The sequence below is a fragment of the Macaca fascicularis genome, chromosome 2, assembly GCF_037993035.2.
Source record: "Macaca fascicularis isolate 582-1 chromosome 2, T2T-MFA8v1.1".
Taxonomy (NCBI): domain Eukaryota; kingdom Metazoa; phylum Chordata; class Mammalia; order Primates; family Cercopithecidae; genus Macaca; species Macaca fascicularis.
Window position 1 is genome coordinate 121,666,031 of NC_088376.1, and position 18,256 is coordinate 121,684,286.

The 18,256-nt window shown below is 49.2% G+C and overlaps 1 protein-coding gene and 1 long non-coding RNA gene across 9 annotated transcripts in view; one reads left to right on the plus strand and one right to left on the minus strand.

The window, feature by feature from the left end:
- Positions 1-717: 717 nt before the first annotated feature.
- On the plus strand, positions 718-10,943 carry LOC135969737 (uncharacterized). The gene is made up of 2 exons (XR_010585155.2): positions 718-1,720; positions 10,688-10,943. It is a non-coding gene; the product is annotated as an uncharacterized lncRNA (long non-coding RNA).
- FAM107A (family with sequence similarity 107 member A) overlaps positions 6,791-18,256 on the minus strand; it is a 63,573-nt gene continuing 52,107 nt past the window's right edge. For 4 of the 8 annotated variants that reach the window (XM_045385968.2, XM_005547499.4, XM_015446124.3 and 1 more), the window contains 3 exons: positions 12,116-12,290; positions 9,912-10,068; positions 6,791-9,393 (listed from right to left, as the gene is read on the minus strand). In XM_045385968.2, coding sequence (XP_045241903.1) covers positions 9,286-9,393; positions 9,912-10,068; positions 12,116-12,285 — 435 coding nt within the window. In that variant the 5' untranslated portion in view covers positions 12,286-12,290 and the 3' untranslated portion in view covers positions 6,791-9,285. Of the gene's footprint in view, positions 9,639-9,735; positions 10,069-12,115; positions 12,291-15,649; positions 15,876-18,256 lie in introns of all 8 variants that reach the window. The other 4 variants (XR_012431300.1, XR_012431299.1, XR_012431301.1 and 1 more) reach the window with 2 other exon arrangements.

The following is an 18,256-nucleotide window of genomic DNA, read 5'->3' on the forward strand; positions in this document are numbered from 1 at the left end:
AGGACAACCAGATAGGGGAAGCCATGCCACACCCATGCCCTTGGCTTTTTGGGGTTTGGGATTAGCAGATTCAAGCAGAAGAGAAGTTCCCAGGAGTTGTTTTAAAATAGCAGTGAAAAGATTAGATAATATGGGGGCACTCCGAGTTGGTGTCAGAAGGTGTGAGGTGATACCTCTCCCAAAAAGATAAGGGCTGGGAGAAGGGCAGGGGATCTTGAGGTGGGCCAGCATCAGGGAGGGATGGATGTCAGACAAGTTTAGGGACTGAGAAGAGTGAGTGAATGGACATAGGACCTGGAAGGGTCTGATCAGCAAGAGACATGAGGGAGTGGAACTACCAGGGACAGGAAGAGGATGATAATGAGCTTTTTCTGAGTTCTGGCCCTGTGCTTGGTGCTTGCCAAGTACTCTATTTTATTTATTTATTTATTTATTTATTTATTTATTTATTTATTTATTTTTGAGACGGAGTCTCGCTCTGTCGCCCAGGCTGGAGTGCAGTGGCGCAATCTCTGCTCACTGCAACCTCTGCCTCCTGGGTTCAAGCAATTCTCCTGCCTCAGCCTCCCGAGTACCTGGGATTACAGGCGCCTGCCACCACGCCTGGCTAAGTTTTTATATTTTTAGTAGAGACAGGGTTTCACCGTGTTAGCCAGGATGGTCTCAGTCTCCTGACCTCAGGCGATCCACCTGCCTTGGCCTCCCAAAGTGCTGGGATTATAGGCGAGAGCCACCGCACCTGGCCAGCCACTGTCTTTTCTAAAAGCCATGAGTGAGATGGGGCTGGGATTCTTGTCCCAGGGACCTACTCTGCCAGATTGGTAAAGGCGGAGCCGCCTGCTGGCAGGGAAGGAGGAAGGGGGAAGGCTGTTTGGCCTCAGCATGCTTGCAGAATATTTCTGGTGACAGATGGGAAAGCTTGAATGTGGGTGCTTTGCAAAACATCCTCCTGCAGCCTCCACCAGCGAGTGCTGCCAGGATAACAAAGCCAGGCAGATGTGAGTTCAGATAAAATGGGGGTAATGACAGTCTTGGGGGATTAAATGAGAGAATTCATATAAAGTGCTGAGCACAGTTCCTGGCACAGGCACTAGATGTTCAATGAGCACAGCTCTCATTACCCTTGTCACAGATGTTTAAAATGGAAAATGAGGTTCAGCAAGTTGCCCAGGCTTGTGACAAATAAGTGGCAGAGCTGGGGCTTGAATCCAGGTCTGGGCCACAGAATTAGCTCTTGTCTCCCCACCCCACTACCCCAGCAGGACCAGAGCTAAGCAGTTCACCTGGGATTTTAGCAATATAGACTCACAGGAAGAATGTTCCTGCCTTTCTCGTAAAAATGCTGTTTTGGAAACAGAACATTATGTAATTAATGTCCTTTCTCGGGCAGATTTGAGCTCTGATTCCTCTTGGCGTTTTATGTTAAAAAGAAGTTTTTCTTTTCTGGCAAGCTTGCATGATTGCTAATAACAGTGTAGCAAAATAATTTTTGCTACAGCAAGGAAAAGAATTTTTCCTCAATCATCATGAGTTCTTAGCTGGGACGGACCCCTGTAACAAAAGACAGATTGAGGAGAAAAACAGTTTAGTGACGCGTGCCATGCATATCACATGGCAGCAACTTCAGTGAAAAGTAACTCAAAGCTGTGGCTTAGAACTCTGGCTTATATAACATCTTCAACAAAGAACAATGAATCTGTGGAGAAATGACAGGACAAAGGTAAGCAGTTTTGGGCTTCCAAGGGCTGGAAGCTTGGGAAGGTAAATATATGGGAGGAAACCGCTGGAGTGAGGTTTCCTTGCAGATTCCTCTGGTGCCATCTCTGAGCTGATAAGAGTCTAGAGTTGTCTCCAGTAAAGATGAATTTTTATCCTGCCTTTAGGCAGATAAGGGGGAGGGCGGAGGGAGTTTTCCTGTGTTTGCTGCTTCTTAATTGCCTTCAACTCTAATTTGATGTCAAAGAGGATACTTTGGGGGACATATCCTTTGACAGCTACTATAGGTTGAGTTCTTACTATATTCCAGGCCTAGTACTCATTGCTTTACAAACAAACTCTCATTTAATTAAGAAAACCCTGTGGAGTAAGTACTTTGACACCTATTTTACAGTTTAGGAAACCGAAGCACAGTTTTTCCTAAAATTATTGCTAGTGGGTGGTGGAGACAGGATTTGAAGCTAGGTTTTGGAATTTTTCTGGCTTTTGTCTTTTTTTTTTTTTTTTTTTTTTTTTTTTTTTTTTGAGACGGAGTCTAGCTCTGTTGCCAGGCTGGGGTGTAGTGGCACGATCTTGGCTTACAGCAAGCTCTGCATTCCGGGTTCAAGCGATTCCCCTGCCTCAGCCTCCTGAGTAGCTGGGACTGCGGGTGCGCGCCACCACGCCTGGCTAATTTTTTGTATTTTAGTAGAGACAGGGTTTCACCATGTTGGCCAGGATGGTCTTGCTCTCCTGACCTTGTGATCCGCCTGCCTCGACCTCCCAAAGTGTTGGGATTACAGGCATGAACCACCGTGCCCAACCTGGTTTTTGTCTTTTTTTGGCCATGGGATCTGTGTTTAAATGGAAATACATGGAAACAAACGTTGAGCTGCTCTAATTAAAGTTGAGAAAAGTGGTGATGAGGGCAAGGAGATTATAAATGGCTTGGTGTCACCCCCTACGTCCCCCATGAAGCAAAATTTGAAAATCACTGAATTGTTCTGCTTTCTATGACTCCATGTTTATAGACAAAGATTGGATTTCCTTTTCTGCCTTGCCTTCTGGGAGGCTCAGGGCTTCTTTGTTATACTCAGTCATGCTAATTCTCTTCAAACCTGAGTTCTGGACGAGGAGCAGTGGCTTGTGCCTGTAATCCCAGCACTTTGGGAGGCCCAGGTGGGCAGATCACTTAAGATCAGGAGTTCAAGACCAGCTGGCCAACATGGCAAAACCCCGTCTCTACTGAAAATACAAAAATTAGCTGGGCATGGTGGCACATGCCCGTAATCCCAGCTACTCATCAGGCTGAGGCACGAGAATCGCTCGAACTTGGGAGGTGGAGGTTGCAGCTGCATTCCAGCCTGGGCAACAGAGTGAGACTCTGTTGCAACAAAACAAAACAAAAGAAAAGCCAAAACAAATTGGAGTTCTGGAATAATTTTCTCTTTCCCATCTCCCCATTACAAAGCCCTTCTTTTACTCTGTGACCACCCTTTAATCAGGACCACTGGGCTGGCATGGTAGCTCACGCCTGTAATCCCAGCACTTTGGGAGGCTGAGGTGGGAGGATCGCTTGAGCCCAGGAGTTCAAGACCAGCCTGGGCGACATCATGAGACTCCTGTCTCTAAAAAAAAAAAAAAAGAAAAAAGAAAAAATGTTAGCTGGGTGTGGTGGTGTGCACCTGTAGTTCCAGCTACTTGGGAGGCTGAGGCAGGAGGATTGGTTGAGCCTAGGAGTTGGAGGTTACAGTGAGCCATGATCATTCCACTGCTCTCCAGCCTGGGCAGCAGAGTGAGAACTTGTCTTAAAAAAAAAAAAAAAAAAATCAAGAACCCTGAACCAGCACTCATAATTTACAGTTGCTGCAGGCTGTGGTTTAATGGGTTTAATGATTAAGACTAACACAAGTGACTGACTCAGAGGCAGAGGGCTGGCCAGTGTTTGTGTTGGGGAGAGTGCTTTCAGCATCCCTGGATATGCCAGTCTGCCTGTGCCCCAGCAGAGGGCCTGTGCCCCTGCAGCTCTCTCCCTCTACGGGGCATGCCTGAGGTTGGCTTTGCAGGGGGGTGAGCATTTTAGGTTGGACACCAGCCTGGGCAACATGGTGAAACCCCGTCTCTACCAAAAATACAAAAATTATCTGGGCATGGTGGCGGGCACCTGTAATTCCAGCTACTTGGGAGGCTGAGGCAGGAGAATTGCTTGAACCTGGGAGGTGGAGGTTGCAGTGAGCTGAGCTTGTGCCACTGTACTCCAGCCTGGGTGACAGAGCAAGACAGTCTCAAAAAAAAAAAAAAAAGGAAAAAAGAAAATAGATTTCTGTTGTTTAAGCCACCCAGTCTATGGGATTCAGTTACGGCAGCCTGAGCTGACTAGGACATCCAGAGAGGAGGATATTAAGGCAGTTAGTTCTGTTCTTCTGAAGTCCAGCAGGCGGGGGCACTGTAAGGCAAGAAACTAGCAGGAGTGAGGTGGTTGTTGGTTTAGTGGGTCTTTGGAGGCACTGAAAAATCAAAGTGTTTAGGTTACTGCTCAGCGATAGGAATGCAAGGAATGCAAGGAATCCCTTCACAATGGTAGATCCTGACCTTTTTTTTTTTTTTTTTTTCAGAAGGAGTCTCTGTCACACAGTGTGGAGTGCAGTGGCATGATCTCTGCAACCTCCACCTCCCGGGCTTAAGCGATTGTCCTGCCTCAGCCACCAAGCAGCTGGGACGACAGGCGTGTGCCACCACACCCAGATAATTTTTGTATTTTTAGTAGAGATGGGGTTTCACCATGTTGGCCAGGATGGTCTCTCCTGACCTCAGGTGATCTGCCTGCCCCAGCCTCCCAAAGTGCTGGGATTACAGGCGTGAGCCACTGTGCTCAGCCGAGTCTGTTTTTATAGCGCGGAGGTTAAATATTTCAAGTTCAGACAGACAAATGGCAGATAAAGTAGGTCCCTGAATCCCGTGGCGCATGGTCAGGCTGGTACAGGGGCCTCCCAGGAGCACTTTCCAGGAACAAGGCCTGGCTGTAGTGGAGGGAATGCAGACTCTAGCCGGGTGTGGTGGCAGGCGCCTGTAGTCCCAGCTACTCAGGAGGCTGAGGCAGGAGAATGGCGTGAACCAGGGAGGCGGAGCTTGCAGTGAGCCAAGATCGCGCTACCGCACTCCAGCCTGGGCGACAGAGCGAGACTCCGTCTCAAAAAAAAAAAAGAAAGCAGGCTCTGCAGACAGGTCGCTCTGGGTGAGAATCGCATCTCTCCCAGGGCATTGCCTTATGTCTTCTGGCAAGGGCCTTCACTTACCTGAGTCCAGGTGTCTTCATCTGCAGAGTGGGGAGGAAGACACCTTATTGTCAAGGGTGCTGACATTGCTGGCCCCCTGTGAATGCAGTGATCATTACTGACATCCATTCCCAACTTTCTGGGGCACCTAACTATTTTCAGGGCCCTGGATAAAGGTGAGCAGAATCAGACAGGGTCCCACCCTCACATGGTTTGGAGTCAGTATAGTCTCAAGTGTGGCGAGGCTGCTCTGCCACAGCTCCTGCGGTCTGAGGACTCCAGTGACACACACACTGCAGGACCAGGGATGGAGGGTCCCTTCACGTCCTAAGGTCAGCCCTCTCTCCCAGATTTTGTGTTTAGTGCTGGTTTGCCATTGACAGGTTTGCATTCTGCAAACCCAAACCAGGACCCGTGGTCTGGTGCGTGTGAGAGAGTGTGGCCCCCACAGGAACAGGGGTTGCTGTCTTGGCTCCCTGTTTAAGGAGAGGTCTGAAGTCAGAGCTGCTGCAGCAGCCTTTTGCTTCTCCATGGTCTCCAGGCTTGGGTGATGGCCTCATTATCAGCCTTCAGGGATGATCTGACTCTCTAGACACTCCTGTGGTGTGCAGGAGCCACGCGGCTCTGATGCAGGTCCTGCCGGTACGATGCCAGTGAGGCCCAGGTGTATTGATGAATGCCCAAGAGGGCAGACGAGGGCTTCCCGCCAAATGGACATCTGTGGGTAGAGTGGAGACCGTGGAGGAAGGAGGCAGGTGGCGCCTTCTCTGGTTGCTATGGGCTGGACCTGGGAGAAGGCTAGGGGTATTGCAGAGGGAGAAGGGGTTTCTCATTCATTCATTCAACAAACACTTCCTGAGCACCCTTCTCTAGGCCCTGTGCACTAGGGATTCAGAGTAAACAAGACAGACAAGAATCTCTGCCCTCATGGAGCTGACATTATCATTAGGAGGGACACACGAGACAAATCAGTAAAATATAAAATATGTTCAATGGTGATAAATGGTAAAGAGGATAAAGAAGGCAAGGCAGGCAGAGGAAGACTGTCGAAGTTGAGATTTTAGATGGGGTGGCTAAAGGGGACCTCATTTAGAAGAAGCATGATGAAAGACATGAAGAAAGTGAGGGAGTGGGCCGTGGGTCTTGGAGGGAAGGATACTCCTGGCTGGGGAAGAGCAGGTGGAAAGGCATGGAGATGAGGCATGCCTGGAGAGGGTAGGAGGCCAGCACAACTGGGGCTGTGTGAGCGAGTGGGAGAGTGCAGGAAGGAGGTCGGAGGCTAAGAGGGAGCTGGACTTATAGGACCACCTGGAATGCAGGAGAGACTCCACTGGGAGCCCAGGGAGGGCTCTGTGCAGAGTCACAAGTTCTGCCTTAGACTGGAAGAAAATCATTTTGGCTCCTCTGTTGAGAACAGGGTGTAGAGACAAGGCCAGTAGGAGAGACCAGTTGGGAGGAGGCCACTGCCGTCATCAGATGAGGGGGAGGCACTGAGCCTTTGTTCTCCACTGTGCCCCAGCCCATGGCATGCTTCCTGGCACGGAGCAGGCACTTAATAAATATTTGGTGAATGATGTGTGCGTTAGTGATGTCCAAGTACCAGTTTTCAGACTCATGCTAGGTAGGCTATATGGGGAAGGTACAGAAAAACAGATCCCAGGCATTGCAGCTGGGGATCCTGATCCAACAGGCTTCTGATGGGAAAGTTGAATCTGGATTTTTAGCACAGCCTGCAGGTAATTTTGGATAGGCAGGGACTGGCTTTCTCTGTCAGTTAGGGATGATTTTGGTTGCAAGTAACAGAGACTGACCAACAATGGTTTAAATAAAGAGGGATTTATTTTATTTACAATAATTATGGAGAAGGATGGCGGCTGGCATTGGCTTGGTGAAATAATGATAGGGTCAATGACTCTGTGATTCTCTTGGCCTTTTTCTCATGGTAGCAAGGTGGCTGCTGTGGCTCCAGGCATCACACCCTCAATCAAAGCAGAAAGAAGAAGGCCAGGGAGATGTTAGCCATGCCTGTGTCTTTTATCAGAAAAGCATAAGCTTTCCCAGAAGCCCCTGTAGACTTCCTCTTCAATTTCATTGGCCACACCAAATCACATAGCCATCCTATGCTGCAAAGGAGACTGGAACAGTGAGAATCTGGGTTTACAGCCTCCACAGTTGGAGTGGCTGGAGATATGGAGTTGGGACGACCCCTGAAGAGTGAACCAAGGTCTTCTGCACGGCTGCCCTGGAGGGCGTGGTGCTTGAGGTCCCTTCTACTTCTGGGGCTTCACGGAAAGACTTGTTGCCTCCATGGAGCACCTCTGGGGACCACTGGGTAAAGCCCCAGGCATTCCCTTGGGGAACCCTCATCTATCTGAGACCCTCTGTCTTGCTTCTCTTCACATGTCTGAACAACACATGGACCCGAGGGTTGCTTCTTTGGGGATGTGGTGATCTTTATTTTAGGGATTGTGCATCTTCAGCGTAACCCTCACCTGACATACATTAAACAGCATAACCACATTCTCAGCACGCCAGTCACATTCAGGAGCCTCTTTGAGCTTGACTTTATATGCACACAGGCAGAATATCTGCATTTACAGCCCTGTGCTGGCCACACACAGGAAAAGCACGACTTCAGTCACCCTCAAACCACCCAGTTACGAGTAAGACCAGGACAATCCCTTTCCTCCGGCAGTCCCACATTTGCTTCCAGGAATCAGAGAGCATGCCAGTGGCAGCTCTTTGAGGCAGTTTTGGGGGAAGTGAAAGGAGATGCTATTCCAGCACTGCTCTGTCACCTTAGATGATGGGTTTAGGAGCCAGAGGCAGGGATTTCAGGGGAAAAGAACAGGCCTGGTTTATTCTCTAATTCTTTAAAAATGGGATAGGAGCAAAAGGTTAAAATAAGTGGGTCTCACATAGGAAACGCCTTCTGAAGAAGAAAAATGGGTGAATTCATTGGAGTTGGCCCAGTTAGGGGTTGGGTCTCAGGTGACAGAGGCGGGGGATTCAGACTCAAAGGGGCCAGTCCATAAAGGCGGCAGTGGGGTCTTCAAACCACTGTTTCTATTCCAGAAGCCTATTGGAAATCATTGTATATTTGCTTTCCATAAGACTGTAGGAAAAAGTAAAAAAAAAAAAAATTCTTTTCTTTTTGGCTAGATTTGCATCATAACAGTGTGGTCACACTGGTAAGAAATGCAGATTGGCAATCACATACATCTCTGATTAAAACAACACTCACATAACCAACACAATTTGCTAGGCCAAAGTCTTCATGGAGAATTCCTGGGGGTGGGAGTCTGGGGTGGGATGGATAATGAAGAAAACCTGGGGTTGCAGAGGTGGGGTGGGAATCCCTGGGGCATCGGTCCACGGGAGGTGGGGGCCAGCGATGGCTTCAGGCGTGATATTTCTAATACATACCAGCCCTGGGCACTCACGCCCTGCTGCTCACAGCATGGTCCTCACACCAGCAGCCTCCGCCTCACCTGGGAGCTTGTTAGAAATGCAGGATCTCAGCCCCCACCCCAGATCTACTGAGTTAGAAGCTGTATTTTAACAAGATCCCCAGTGATTTGCATGCACAATCAAGTTTGTGAGGCACTGCTGCAGACTTCTGGGCGCAGGAATGTGGCAGCCCTGGCTAGGTGTGGTTAGAAGGCCTGGATGGGGCGGGGGTGGGGTGGCGGTGGGCGCTGTGCGGAGGGGATGATGAAAGCATGGGTGAGGGGAGAACACCCAAAACAGCTGTCTTTGTTAGTGTCCTCCCACCTGGTCAGGATGGCAGCAACAAGGCCACCTGCGGTCTGCCCTGCCCGTCCTCCCCTCAGTGCTTTGGAGGCGGGTGTCCTTGAAGCTAAGCTCTGCTGGCTGCAGGTAAAATCACAGGTGGGGGAGTTCTCTGAGACCTAGGAGCTGGGTGCGCGGAGGAGCGGGGCCCTGGGGAACCTTTGAGATTCCTGGTGGGAAGGCCCGGGCAGAACAGAAGGCTTGTCAAGCCAGAGGGCTGCCTCTTCCTCCTCAATTCTGCCAGAGAAACCCCCTGTGCTGGGCTCTGAACCCCCTGCAGGGAGGGATGCAAGTTTTCCCTTGTGGAGCAGAAGGTCTGGGTGCTTGGAAGGAAAAGCCTAGGAACTTAGGGGCCTCAGCCTCCCAGGGAGAGCCAGGCCCTCTGGGGTGACACATTTCTACAGAAGCAGGTGGGAACATCACAGACGTCCCAAGGCCTGGGGCCCAGGGCTGCCAGGTGCAGAAGGGCTGGAGGAGGGTGTCCAGGCCAGGGTGGGTGGTGGCCTGAGCCTGGCAGCTGGCCCTACAGCGCTCTCTCTTCGCTGGTCAGTGTGGCAATTCTCCGCAGGTTTTCCCTGACTTTAATAAACTCCGGGGCGTGATCCTCTTCCTTCTCCGGTGGTTTTTCCAGCTGAAGGAGGGAGAAGCAGAGGGGTGAAGTGGGTGGAGCTAGGGGGATTGCTACTCCGAAAACCTACGGAGTTTGGACCAAGGGCCCACTCAGTGGGGAAACAGAACCAACCTGAGGATGAGTTTTGCTACTAGCCTGGTAGCTGGGGCACAGAGCATGAGACTGAGTTCTCCTTGTGAAGCCTGGTTCAAATCACTCACCCGCTCTGGGCCTCAGGTTCCCCATCTCTAAAACGGGAATGCCACCTGGTACGCAAGACAGTTGTAAGAATGAAATCAGAACCAGCGTGCAGTACACTGGGCCAGTGAGGAAGCTGAGGTTCAGAGACAGGAAACCACTCACCCTAAGGACCTAGCAAAGTGAATGGCAGAGGGAGGACTCAGGCCAGGCGTGGACTCTTAGTCCAGTGCTCTGTCTGCTGATCCTCTTCCCTCTTACTGGCTGTGGTCACAGCAGAGCTCTTCCCTGGAGGACAGCCCTGGAGGATGCGTGATCCTGGCTGGGTGCCCATCACCCACCTGGTTCAGCCTCTGCTGCCGTCTCAACAGCTCCTGCTCAAAGGGGCACTGCAGCCGCTTGGCTTCCAGCTCCTCCTTCTTCTTCTTGATGAGCTGGTTCCGCCGGCGGTGCTCCAGGACGCGCTGCAGCTCTGGCTTGCTGTCCACACCAAGGCCCCTGGGGTGGGGAAGGGGGAGCTGTCAGGAGACCATCACCTTCCCGCTTTCCCCAGCCTCAGGGCTGCTTCCTGCGGTGACACCAACCCCCAATATTATCTTGTGCAATCCTCTCTGTAGCCTTGGAGGTGGACCCATTACTGTCCCATTTTACCGAGACAGAAACTGAGGCTGCTAGGGCTGAAGATACACTGAGGCTGCTAGGGCTGAAGATACCAGTCCAGGTCACAGCTACAGATGGGCCAGATGAGGATTTGAACCCAGGCCTGTCTGACTGCAGAGACCAAGTTTTATGTTATTTCTGGTTATTTTCTTAGGATACTTTTCTAAAGGTAGAATTGCCAGGTCAGGCTCTTTGAAAAGATTTGAGGTACATATATCTATTTGTGCCTGAGAAAGTTTATCCAGTGTATCCTCCTGTGAACAGTGTACAAGAGCATCTATTTCTCCCCACCATCACCAGCCAATCTTTTTATATTTGAGAATCTGGTAGGCAAGAAGTAATATCTGTTTTTCATTTGTTTCTTTATTAGTCACATGGAACAACATTTGATATGTTTACCAGCCATTTGCATTTCTTCTTTTGTGAATTAACTGTATTATCACTATTATTTTTATAGACAAGGACTTTCTCTGTTGCCTAGACTGGAGTGCAGTGGTGCAATCATAGCCCACTGCAGCCTTGAACTCCTGGGATCAAGTGATCCTCCTGCCTCGCCCTCCCAAAGTTTTGGGATTACAGGTGTGAGCCACCACGTCTGGCTGTACTGTATTACTTTTTATTCATCTTTTCCTTGTGGATTTTAAGAGATCTGAATATATTAATTTTTTTCTGTATACGTGAGTTTTAAAAATAAAATTTGTTTATATTACAAATACTTTCTCTGATTTGTCTTTAAGCTTTTGTTTTTGATTGTCGTGATGTTTTTTGATATTAAAGGGATGAATCTAAAAGCCACTCAGAGAAAATGCTCATATTATAATACTAATTGAAAACAAAACCAAAAGCGACTCAGTGTACAAAATGATAACTGCTAGGATATTAGTCACATAGCTGAAAACAAGAACAGAAATCACAATCGGCTCTAATACCAGAATCAGCCAGCCAGCAGAGGGAGCTCTGAAAGCAACGCTGGGCTGATGCTATTACTGGTGAGCAGGAGTATTTCCCAGTCCTCCCAGAGGACGCTCAGCCTTCCCCTTCTCCAATTCACATCCCATCAATTGCCCCATCCCACCCCTGCCTCCTCCCAGATGCCCCTCTGGCTCGTCTCTGTCATTGCACACCACGGCCTGCCACGAAAGAGCCAGCCACCATCCTGGGCCTCTGCAACACTCCTGCCCCCTTCGGTATTGTGAGCTCCCCCATCCCCCCACCTCACCAGACGGGCCCATCACACCCTGTGCCCCTGCTGTAGACCCTTCCTTAGTCCATCCTTCTGCCCTGGCCTGCACCACACAATTGATGCCCCAGGCACAGTAAGTGACTCCTGTTTCCTGTTCATTCGCATATAAGGTTCCCTCTGCCATCCAACACCCACCTCCAGGCCTGGCTGACTCCAGTCCCCCTTCAGGTCATAGCTGAGGCAGCAGCGCTCCTGTGAAGTCATTTTAGACCCCTCTCGGGTTCCTCCTCTGGGGTCTCAGGCCTATTTACACCCTCATCAATGCACCCATCCTACTGCCTGGCTATGCACCCGTCCCTGTCTGTGAGGACGGGAACTGGGTCCCATTCATTCTTGTATCCCCAGGTCTGGGCTCAGTGCCCAGCACATAGTAGGCACTCAGTAAGTGTATCTGGAGTGTGGGCATGAAGCGGGTGGCTGGGCAAGAGAACAGGGTTTTTTGGGTTCATCTGGTTCCCAGGGGCCCACTGGGGATGGGGTCTTTACAGATTTTGCTGGTGATCATGAGGGGCACCCTCAACCTTCCTCAGTCTCCAGCAGCCCCAGGATGGTAGCCAGCTCTGCTTTCCTCCAGGGGTACCTTCCCCATTCCCCACAGGCCCAGGTGCTTGATGGGCCCAGGCAGCAGGGCTTCATCCCTACCTTCTGTGGTTCATGAGCAGCTCCCGGTGGAGCTCCTGGTGACTCCGAGAGGCCTTCACGGGGTTCAGCAGCTTCTTGGGCTTGATGAGCTCCGGATTCCACTCTCTGTATTCTGGCCGGGCCATCAGGCCCCCGATGTCCGCCCGCTCCCTCTGGATCTCTGAGTACATGGCGGCTGTGGAGATGGGCAGGGGAGTAGCTCAGAGCTGAGCCAATAATCTCACCCTGCCCCATGGGGCACAGTTGAAGGGCAAGGTTTTCATGTCAGATAGACCTTGGCCACCTGCTACTGCGCATACCTGGGCAAGCTACCTGACTTTCTGAGCCTTAGTTTCTTCACTTATAAAGTGGAAATCATAATGGAACGCATGCACAGGGCTGTGAGAATTGGAGATGATGTTTGCGACGTCTCTGGAGTGTAGAAGTAAAGTGATAATGGGTCACAAAATATGGGTTGACACATGCATACTTTTTGGCTTGACTTTGCAAACAACGGTTTTCTCCCACTATAAAAGGAATTATGTTTGAGTTTCTGTTTTTCAATGAGCTCGTAACAGAAAATGAAAATATATTTAAAAAGAGTAATATGTACTTGTTAAAAACAATTTGGATAAATGCAGTGATAAAAAGAAAGTATTACCCTTTATTATCTAACTCTATTCACGGTTCCAAATTCTGTTGTGGAACTGTTCAGCTTTTCATTGTCTTCACATCAAAGAGGAGAGTATGAAATTCAGAGACTGCTGTGTCCCTAATAGCAAAGGGATAGTTGTCAAATGTTTGGCTACTCAATGGCCCTACTTCTACCATAGCAGTTTGAAATCTGTCAATTTACTTAAAAATTAGACACAAGGGCTCCCTCTTCTACAAACTGGCTCCTTATCCTTGAAATGCCCAAAAGCAAGTACAACAGAGAGAGAGAGAGAGAGGAGAGAGACTGACTTAAAACGCCTCAAAGGTATAGACACTGCCTGGCCATTAGCTGCTTATAGGAATTTCAATGAAAATTTAGACTTTAGCTCTGCTCTCTTCATGAGTCTAGCTTTGCAGAGGTTGAGCTCCTATTATTTGCCAGGCTCTGACAGTTGGCAGTGTCTGCACATTTGTTGGTAATTGCCAATACAACTTTTGAAGTTTTCTTTGGTCTTGGGGAACCAGTGCCCTGTGGCATGTGGTTTTCATGTGGCAACTGAGGGAGTGTGTCCCCACCTCAAATACCAGGCTTCAGCCCCCGCTTGAGGGCCACCATGTTGCCTGTGGACAGACTTTCATTTCCTCCCCCACACTGGGAAGGGGATGAGAACCATTCTCTGCCCGAATACAGTTTCATGGATGAACAGGGATGTGTGAAAACCTGGAAGTGGCAAACAGCTTGTTGGGGTCAGAAAATACAGAGGAGGAGGTTTGACAGGGTGCACATTGCAAGGTGACATATCGGGAATCTATGCATCAAACCGGAGACTCTACTTTGCAATGGTGGCCACCAGACCCGTGTTTGGCATTTCTATGATGATCCATCACAGACTGCTGTTAGGAGGAGCAAGTAAGACCACATATGTAAAGGTGCTGTGTAATCTGGAAAAAGTGTTAATTATTATAAGGTATTTTGGATGTAGCCAGGTGAAATGTCAGAGCATAGACATGTTAATTTTTTTCTCGAATTCATATTCTCAGAACCATTTCTAAAATGAGAATTCTTATTAACTTCCCTTTTTTTCCCTCATCTTTTTTGTAAGGCTGTTTGCTTTCAGGTTACATCCTTCCTAATTTTTTGGTCCTTAAAAGGTGATCATAATAGTATTTAGAGTTACTTTAAAATGGGCATTTGACAAAATACAAAGTTGGCTGTATCAGCTCCCCTTTCTGTTTTTAGTGTGGATATTTTCTTGTCTGTGGGATCAAGCTCTCTGGGTGCCAATGCATTAGAACACCTGGATTCAGATTGGAGCTTTGAGATCTTCTCTCTTTTGCTGACTATTCCTATTGTCAAGTGTCACCCATCCTTTGACTGAGTAATTCTCAGCTACGCTCTTTCCTTCCCGTGACCTCAGCTCTCTTCCTGTTCAGCTTATGCCACACTTTAATAACTACTTTGGCTCCCTGTCTATTCACCTGTTCTTAGTCCCTCTGTGCCCCACAAATCTTCCAGAGCTGCTTGCTTTTCATCAGCTGCACCATCCTTAAAAAAACTCACCGTATGTTGCCAAAGTGATAAGGTTGGAAATAGAATAAGTTGGATAACTTTAGGAAAGGAGATGGCAGCCTTAATATTTGCATAGATAAAGCCATATAACCAGAATTCTCACATGGATGAACAGAAACGCATTTGGAACTGAGAGAGTTCAACAATGTGGCCAGATACAAAATAAGTACACAAAATCAAGAGCTCCTGCGTAATGGCAATGACCACTGAGAAAGTGCATAATGATAAAAATAGTCATGCATTCCACAAATATTCATGTTCCTGTGATTTTCCTGGCACTGCAGTAGACACTGGACACACAGAAGAGAACTAAGCAAGTGAGGTCCCGGCACTCACAGAACCCACACTCTGCTAGGGAGTCAGCACATACGCAAGCCAATGAAAACGAAAGACCACAGATGGCTCCAGGCTCCCATACAGACTAAGGAGGGACCCACTGTCAGCCAGGTATGGCAAGGGCCTCTCTGAGGAGGCAACGTTAAGATCTGACAGTTGAGAATGAGGAAGGAGGCCATTTGGGGTCTGGAGAACAGCATGTGTGACTCATGTACCTTGAACAAGCTGGGTCTGTTCAGGGAACAAAAAGACATAGTGTGCTGGGAGTGCTGTGAGCTGACTGACTGGGAGAGCGTCTGGAGTGAGGGTGGACGGGTTGGTTCAAGTCAGGGAAAGGTGCGCCTGATTCAGTTTTAAAAAGGTCATTCTCGCTGCTGTGTGGGGAAACTGTCAGAGGCCTTGGGATGTTTTATGACTTTGGTTTCCTTCACTTCCAGTGGGTGGTCTCTGTCTCTTTCTCCCATTAAATTCCAGGGGAAAAAATCTGTGATTGGCCTGGCTGAGACCTTCGCCCCATACATAAGTCACTGGCCAGCCAGTGGGTTGGCTGCCCCAGGGCCAGTCGGACTCAGTCGCACAGGGTTGCTTTGGAAGAGGGGCCCTGTTTGGTTTGATCTTCTGTTGTTGCTGTCTGAAATGTCAAATGCATTTTGAACAAGTGGCCCTCCTTTTTTATTTTGCACTGGGCCCTGTCAATTACAAAGCCAGTCCTGCACCCCAGGTTCAATCTGTGGTCAGCCTTGGCTCAATGATTTCCTCCAGATGAAGGTGTTTCCCTGAGGCCAGGCTGGTGTGGTGGGTGAGGCAGGAACCCTGAAGGATGTGGCTGGTGCCTTAGCTCAGGGCTGCAGGGGAAAAACCATTGCCTTTGCCGCTCAGGGAGCTGAACCACAGCAAACAACCCCTGTGAGATCCATGTATACATCTACGAGGGGTGGGATGAGGAGGGCTTCTGGGGACCCCCAGGACTTAGAAAGTTGAACCAGCCTTCCTACCTTTTAATTTATTTAACCGGGGTCTCTGGGCAGAAGAACCTCACACAGGTCCTGTTATAAAAGAGACTACTCAATGAAGCACAGGTGCCAGGCCAAGAAAATCCAGGCTGTCTTGGGTGGTCAGCTGGGCCTCCTGAGGCAGAGGACTGGGGTGGCTCCCAAGGCTGCTGAGTGTCCCGAGAGATCCAAGACTCTGGGGTCCATCTGGGGAGTGGCCATGGAGGGGCTAAGAGGGGAAGTGGGCATTAGACAGGTCCTCTCTGGAAAGAAAAGGGTGAACAGCCAGGAGAAGAGCTAGCAGGGAGAGGGAGGAGCAGGCCAATCATGAAGGAGAAAGGTAAGTGGCTTGTCTGGATTCTTCATGGCTGTTAAAGAAATGCAGGAGGAAGCAGAAGGATAAGGAGGCTGAAGTCATTCAGACCTGGATTTGAATGTCAGCTCTGTCTGTGCCTTCCTACCCTCTGGAGCTGGAGCCTGGAAACTACAGCCTTTGGACAAAATCCCACAGCCCTGGGACACACCACGCCCACTTATTGTCTATGGCTGTTTCCCACTGAACAGCAGAGTTGAGATGGGACAGCTGCTTTTGATCTGGTGTTTCCTCATCTGCAAAATGAGCATTATGTTAGAATCCTTCTCCATGAAGTTGTGGTATCGTAAACGAGGTGATACTTGCAAGGTGCTTGGCAAATGCCTAGTATAGAGTTGAGCACTTGGCGCTGGCTACCAGGGCTGCCACATACAACAGGCCGGTTGTGTACCTCACAACAGCAAGTCCTCAACTCCTATAGATTAAACTGTGAATGGTGCCCCTGGAATGGCAGTGTGACCACCCTGTTAGCTGCTATTAACAATCACTATTAATAAATCCCATTCCTAGTCCTAGATGGAGACTTCTCATCCTCAGAAACTGCACTGGTTAAATCAGTGGATCTTAACCTTGGCTACATATTGGCCTCACCACAGGAAGTTTCAAAAATTCCAATGCCGGAGTCCCACCACAGGGATTCTGATTTAATTGGCTTTGGGGGTGGCTTGACCTTGGGGATTTTTAAAAGCTTCCTAGGTGGTTCCTAGAGTCAGCCAACATTGCAAACCATGGAGTTAACCCAAAACACAAACTTATTTGCTTCGGCCCTGAAGGATCTCAGCTGACTGTAGTGGGCCTGGTTATTGTGAGCAAATGTGATTAAGGTCACAGTTCTTAGCAGCTGTGTGACCTTGGGATGCTCTCTAACTTCTGGGATGCTCCTCTGTAGAATTGTGATGCTGTGAAGATTGGATGAGCTAAAGAGCTGGGCATGAGGTGGGGGCCACCAGTAGGCGACAGCTACTAAGTGTCTTGCATGACTATAGGACGGGCAAATAATTCTCAATAGGCAGACTATGGGACTGATGTTGTTTTTCATGGGGTGGGGATAATAAGAGGTCCGAGGAAAGATTGGGAGCCCCTTGCTTGATTCCTCCCTGGTTTTGTTGGTGACTCAAGAGGTCCCAGAGCTCCTCGCCAGAGGCTCCACAGGACGTTGGCCCCACACCAGGCAAGGCTCAGTGGAGATCTCTGCTGCTCCCAGGGAGAGGGCACAGGGCCACTGGGGCATGCATGGCTAATGCAGGGTGGCAGATTTGAAACCAAACACTGGTTTCCCCACCCACAGGAGAGAGTAAGGAGAGACAGAAGGAGAGCTGCACTGATGGAGTCTCAGGGCCCAGTTCATCTTGACAATAGCCATACCCCATTCTGTCTAAGACCTCAGTGACCCTTCCACTTGCCTCTCCACTGTTAGGGTAGTCCTATTTCTGTCTTTGATGGCATCAGTTGTAACAAATGACACATGAGCCAGTAAAACAATGGTTAAAGCAGATGTTTTAGTGGAGACAGACTGGGTTTGATTCATGGTGGCAACCCTTCCCAGCTGTGTTACCTTGGACAAGTAGCTTAACCTCTCTGACCCTCTATACAGCAAGGATAGTAGCCTATTCACGGAGCAGTTTGGAGGATGAAGTGATACAATGGCACAATGTGTTTAGCCCAGCACCTGGCAGAGTGACACTCACCGAAGACAAACCATGGTACTTCTGTCCTGAAGAAATCCCGTGGTCACCTCTCGAATTTGATCTGGATCTCTAAATCACCCTCAGAGGCAGCCAGTGGTACCCCGTTTTATAGATGAGAAAACTAAGGCTCAGAGAGGCCAAGCTACTTGTCTCAAGATACACAGAGAGTAAGCAGCAAAGCCAGGACCTTGGACGCCAAATTCAGTGCTCTTTCTATCTCTCCACTGTCTTCAAGGTGCAAAATGTCTTTTAGTTGACAAAGCAGGGTTATGTCCCTTTTCTCTCTCTAGATAGTCAAGAAACCCCAATGAAGAGGCTGTGTGAGCCCATTTTATAGGTGAGAACATGGAGGCCTGCTAACTTGAGGACTAATAGCCTATGTGAAATACAGACTCTCCCTGGGGAGACCCAGCCTGGCCCCAGCAGCTTTGGGCTTAAGCTAGAATCCACAGGCCTGTCTGGCCTCAGGCTGGTCTCGTTTAGGAGAGGACCAGCTGTTGGCCTTCCCTCCTCTGCCCCCACTTCCTTATTACTGTTCAAGCTGCTGAG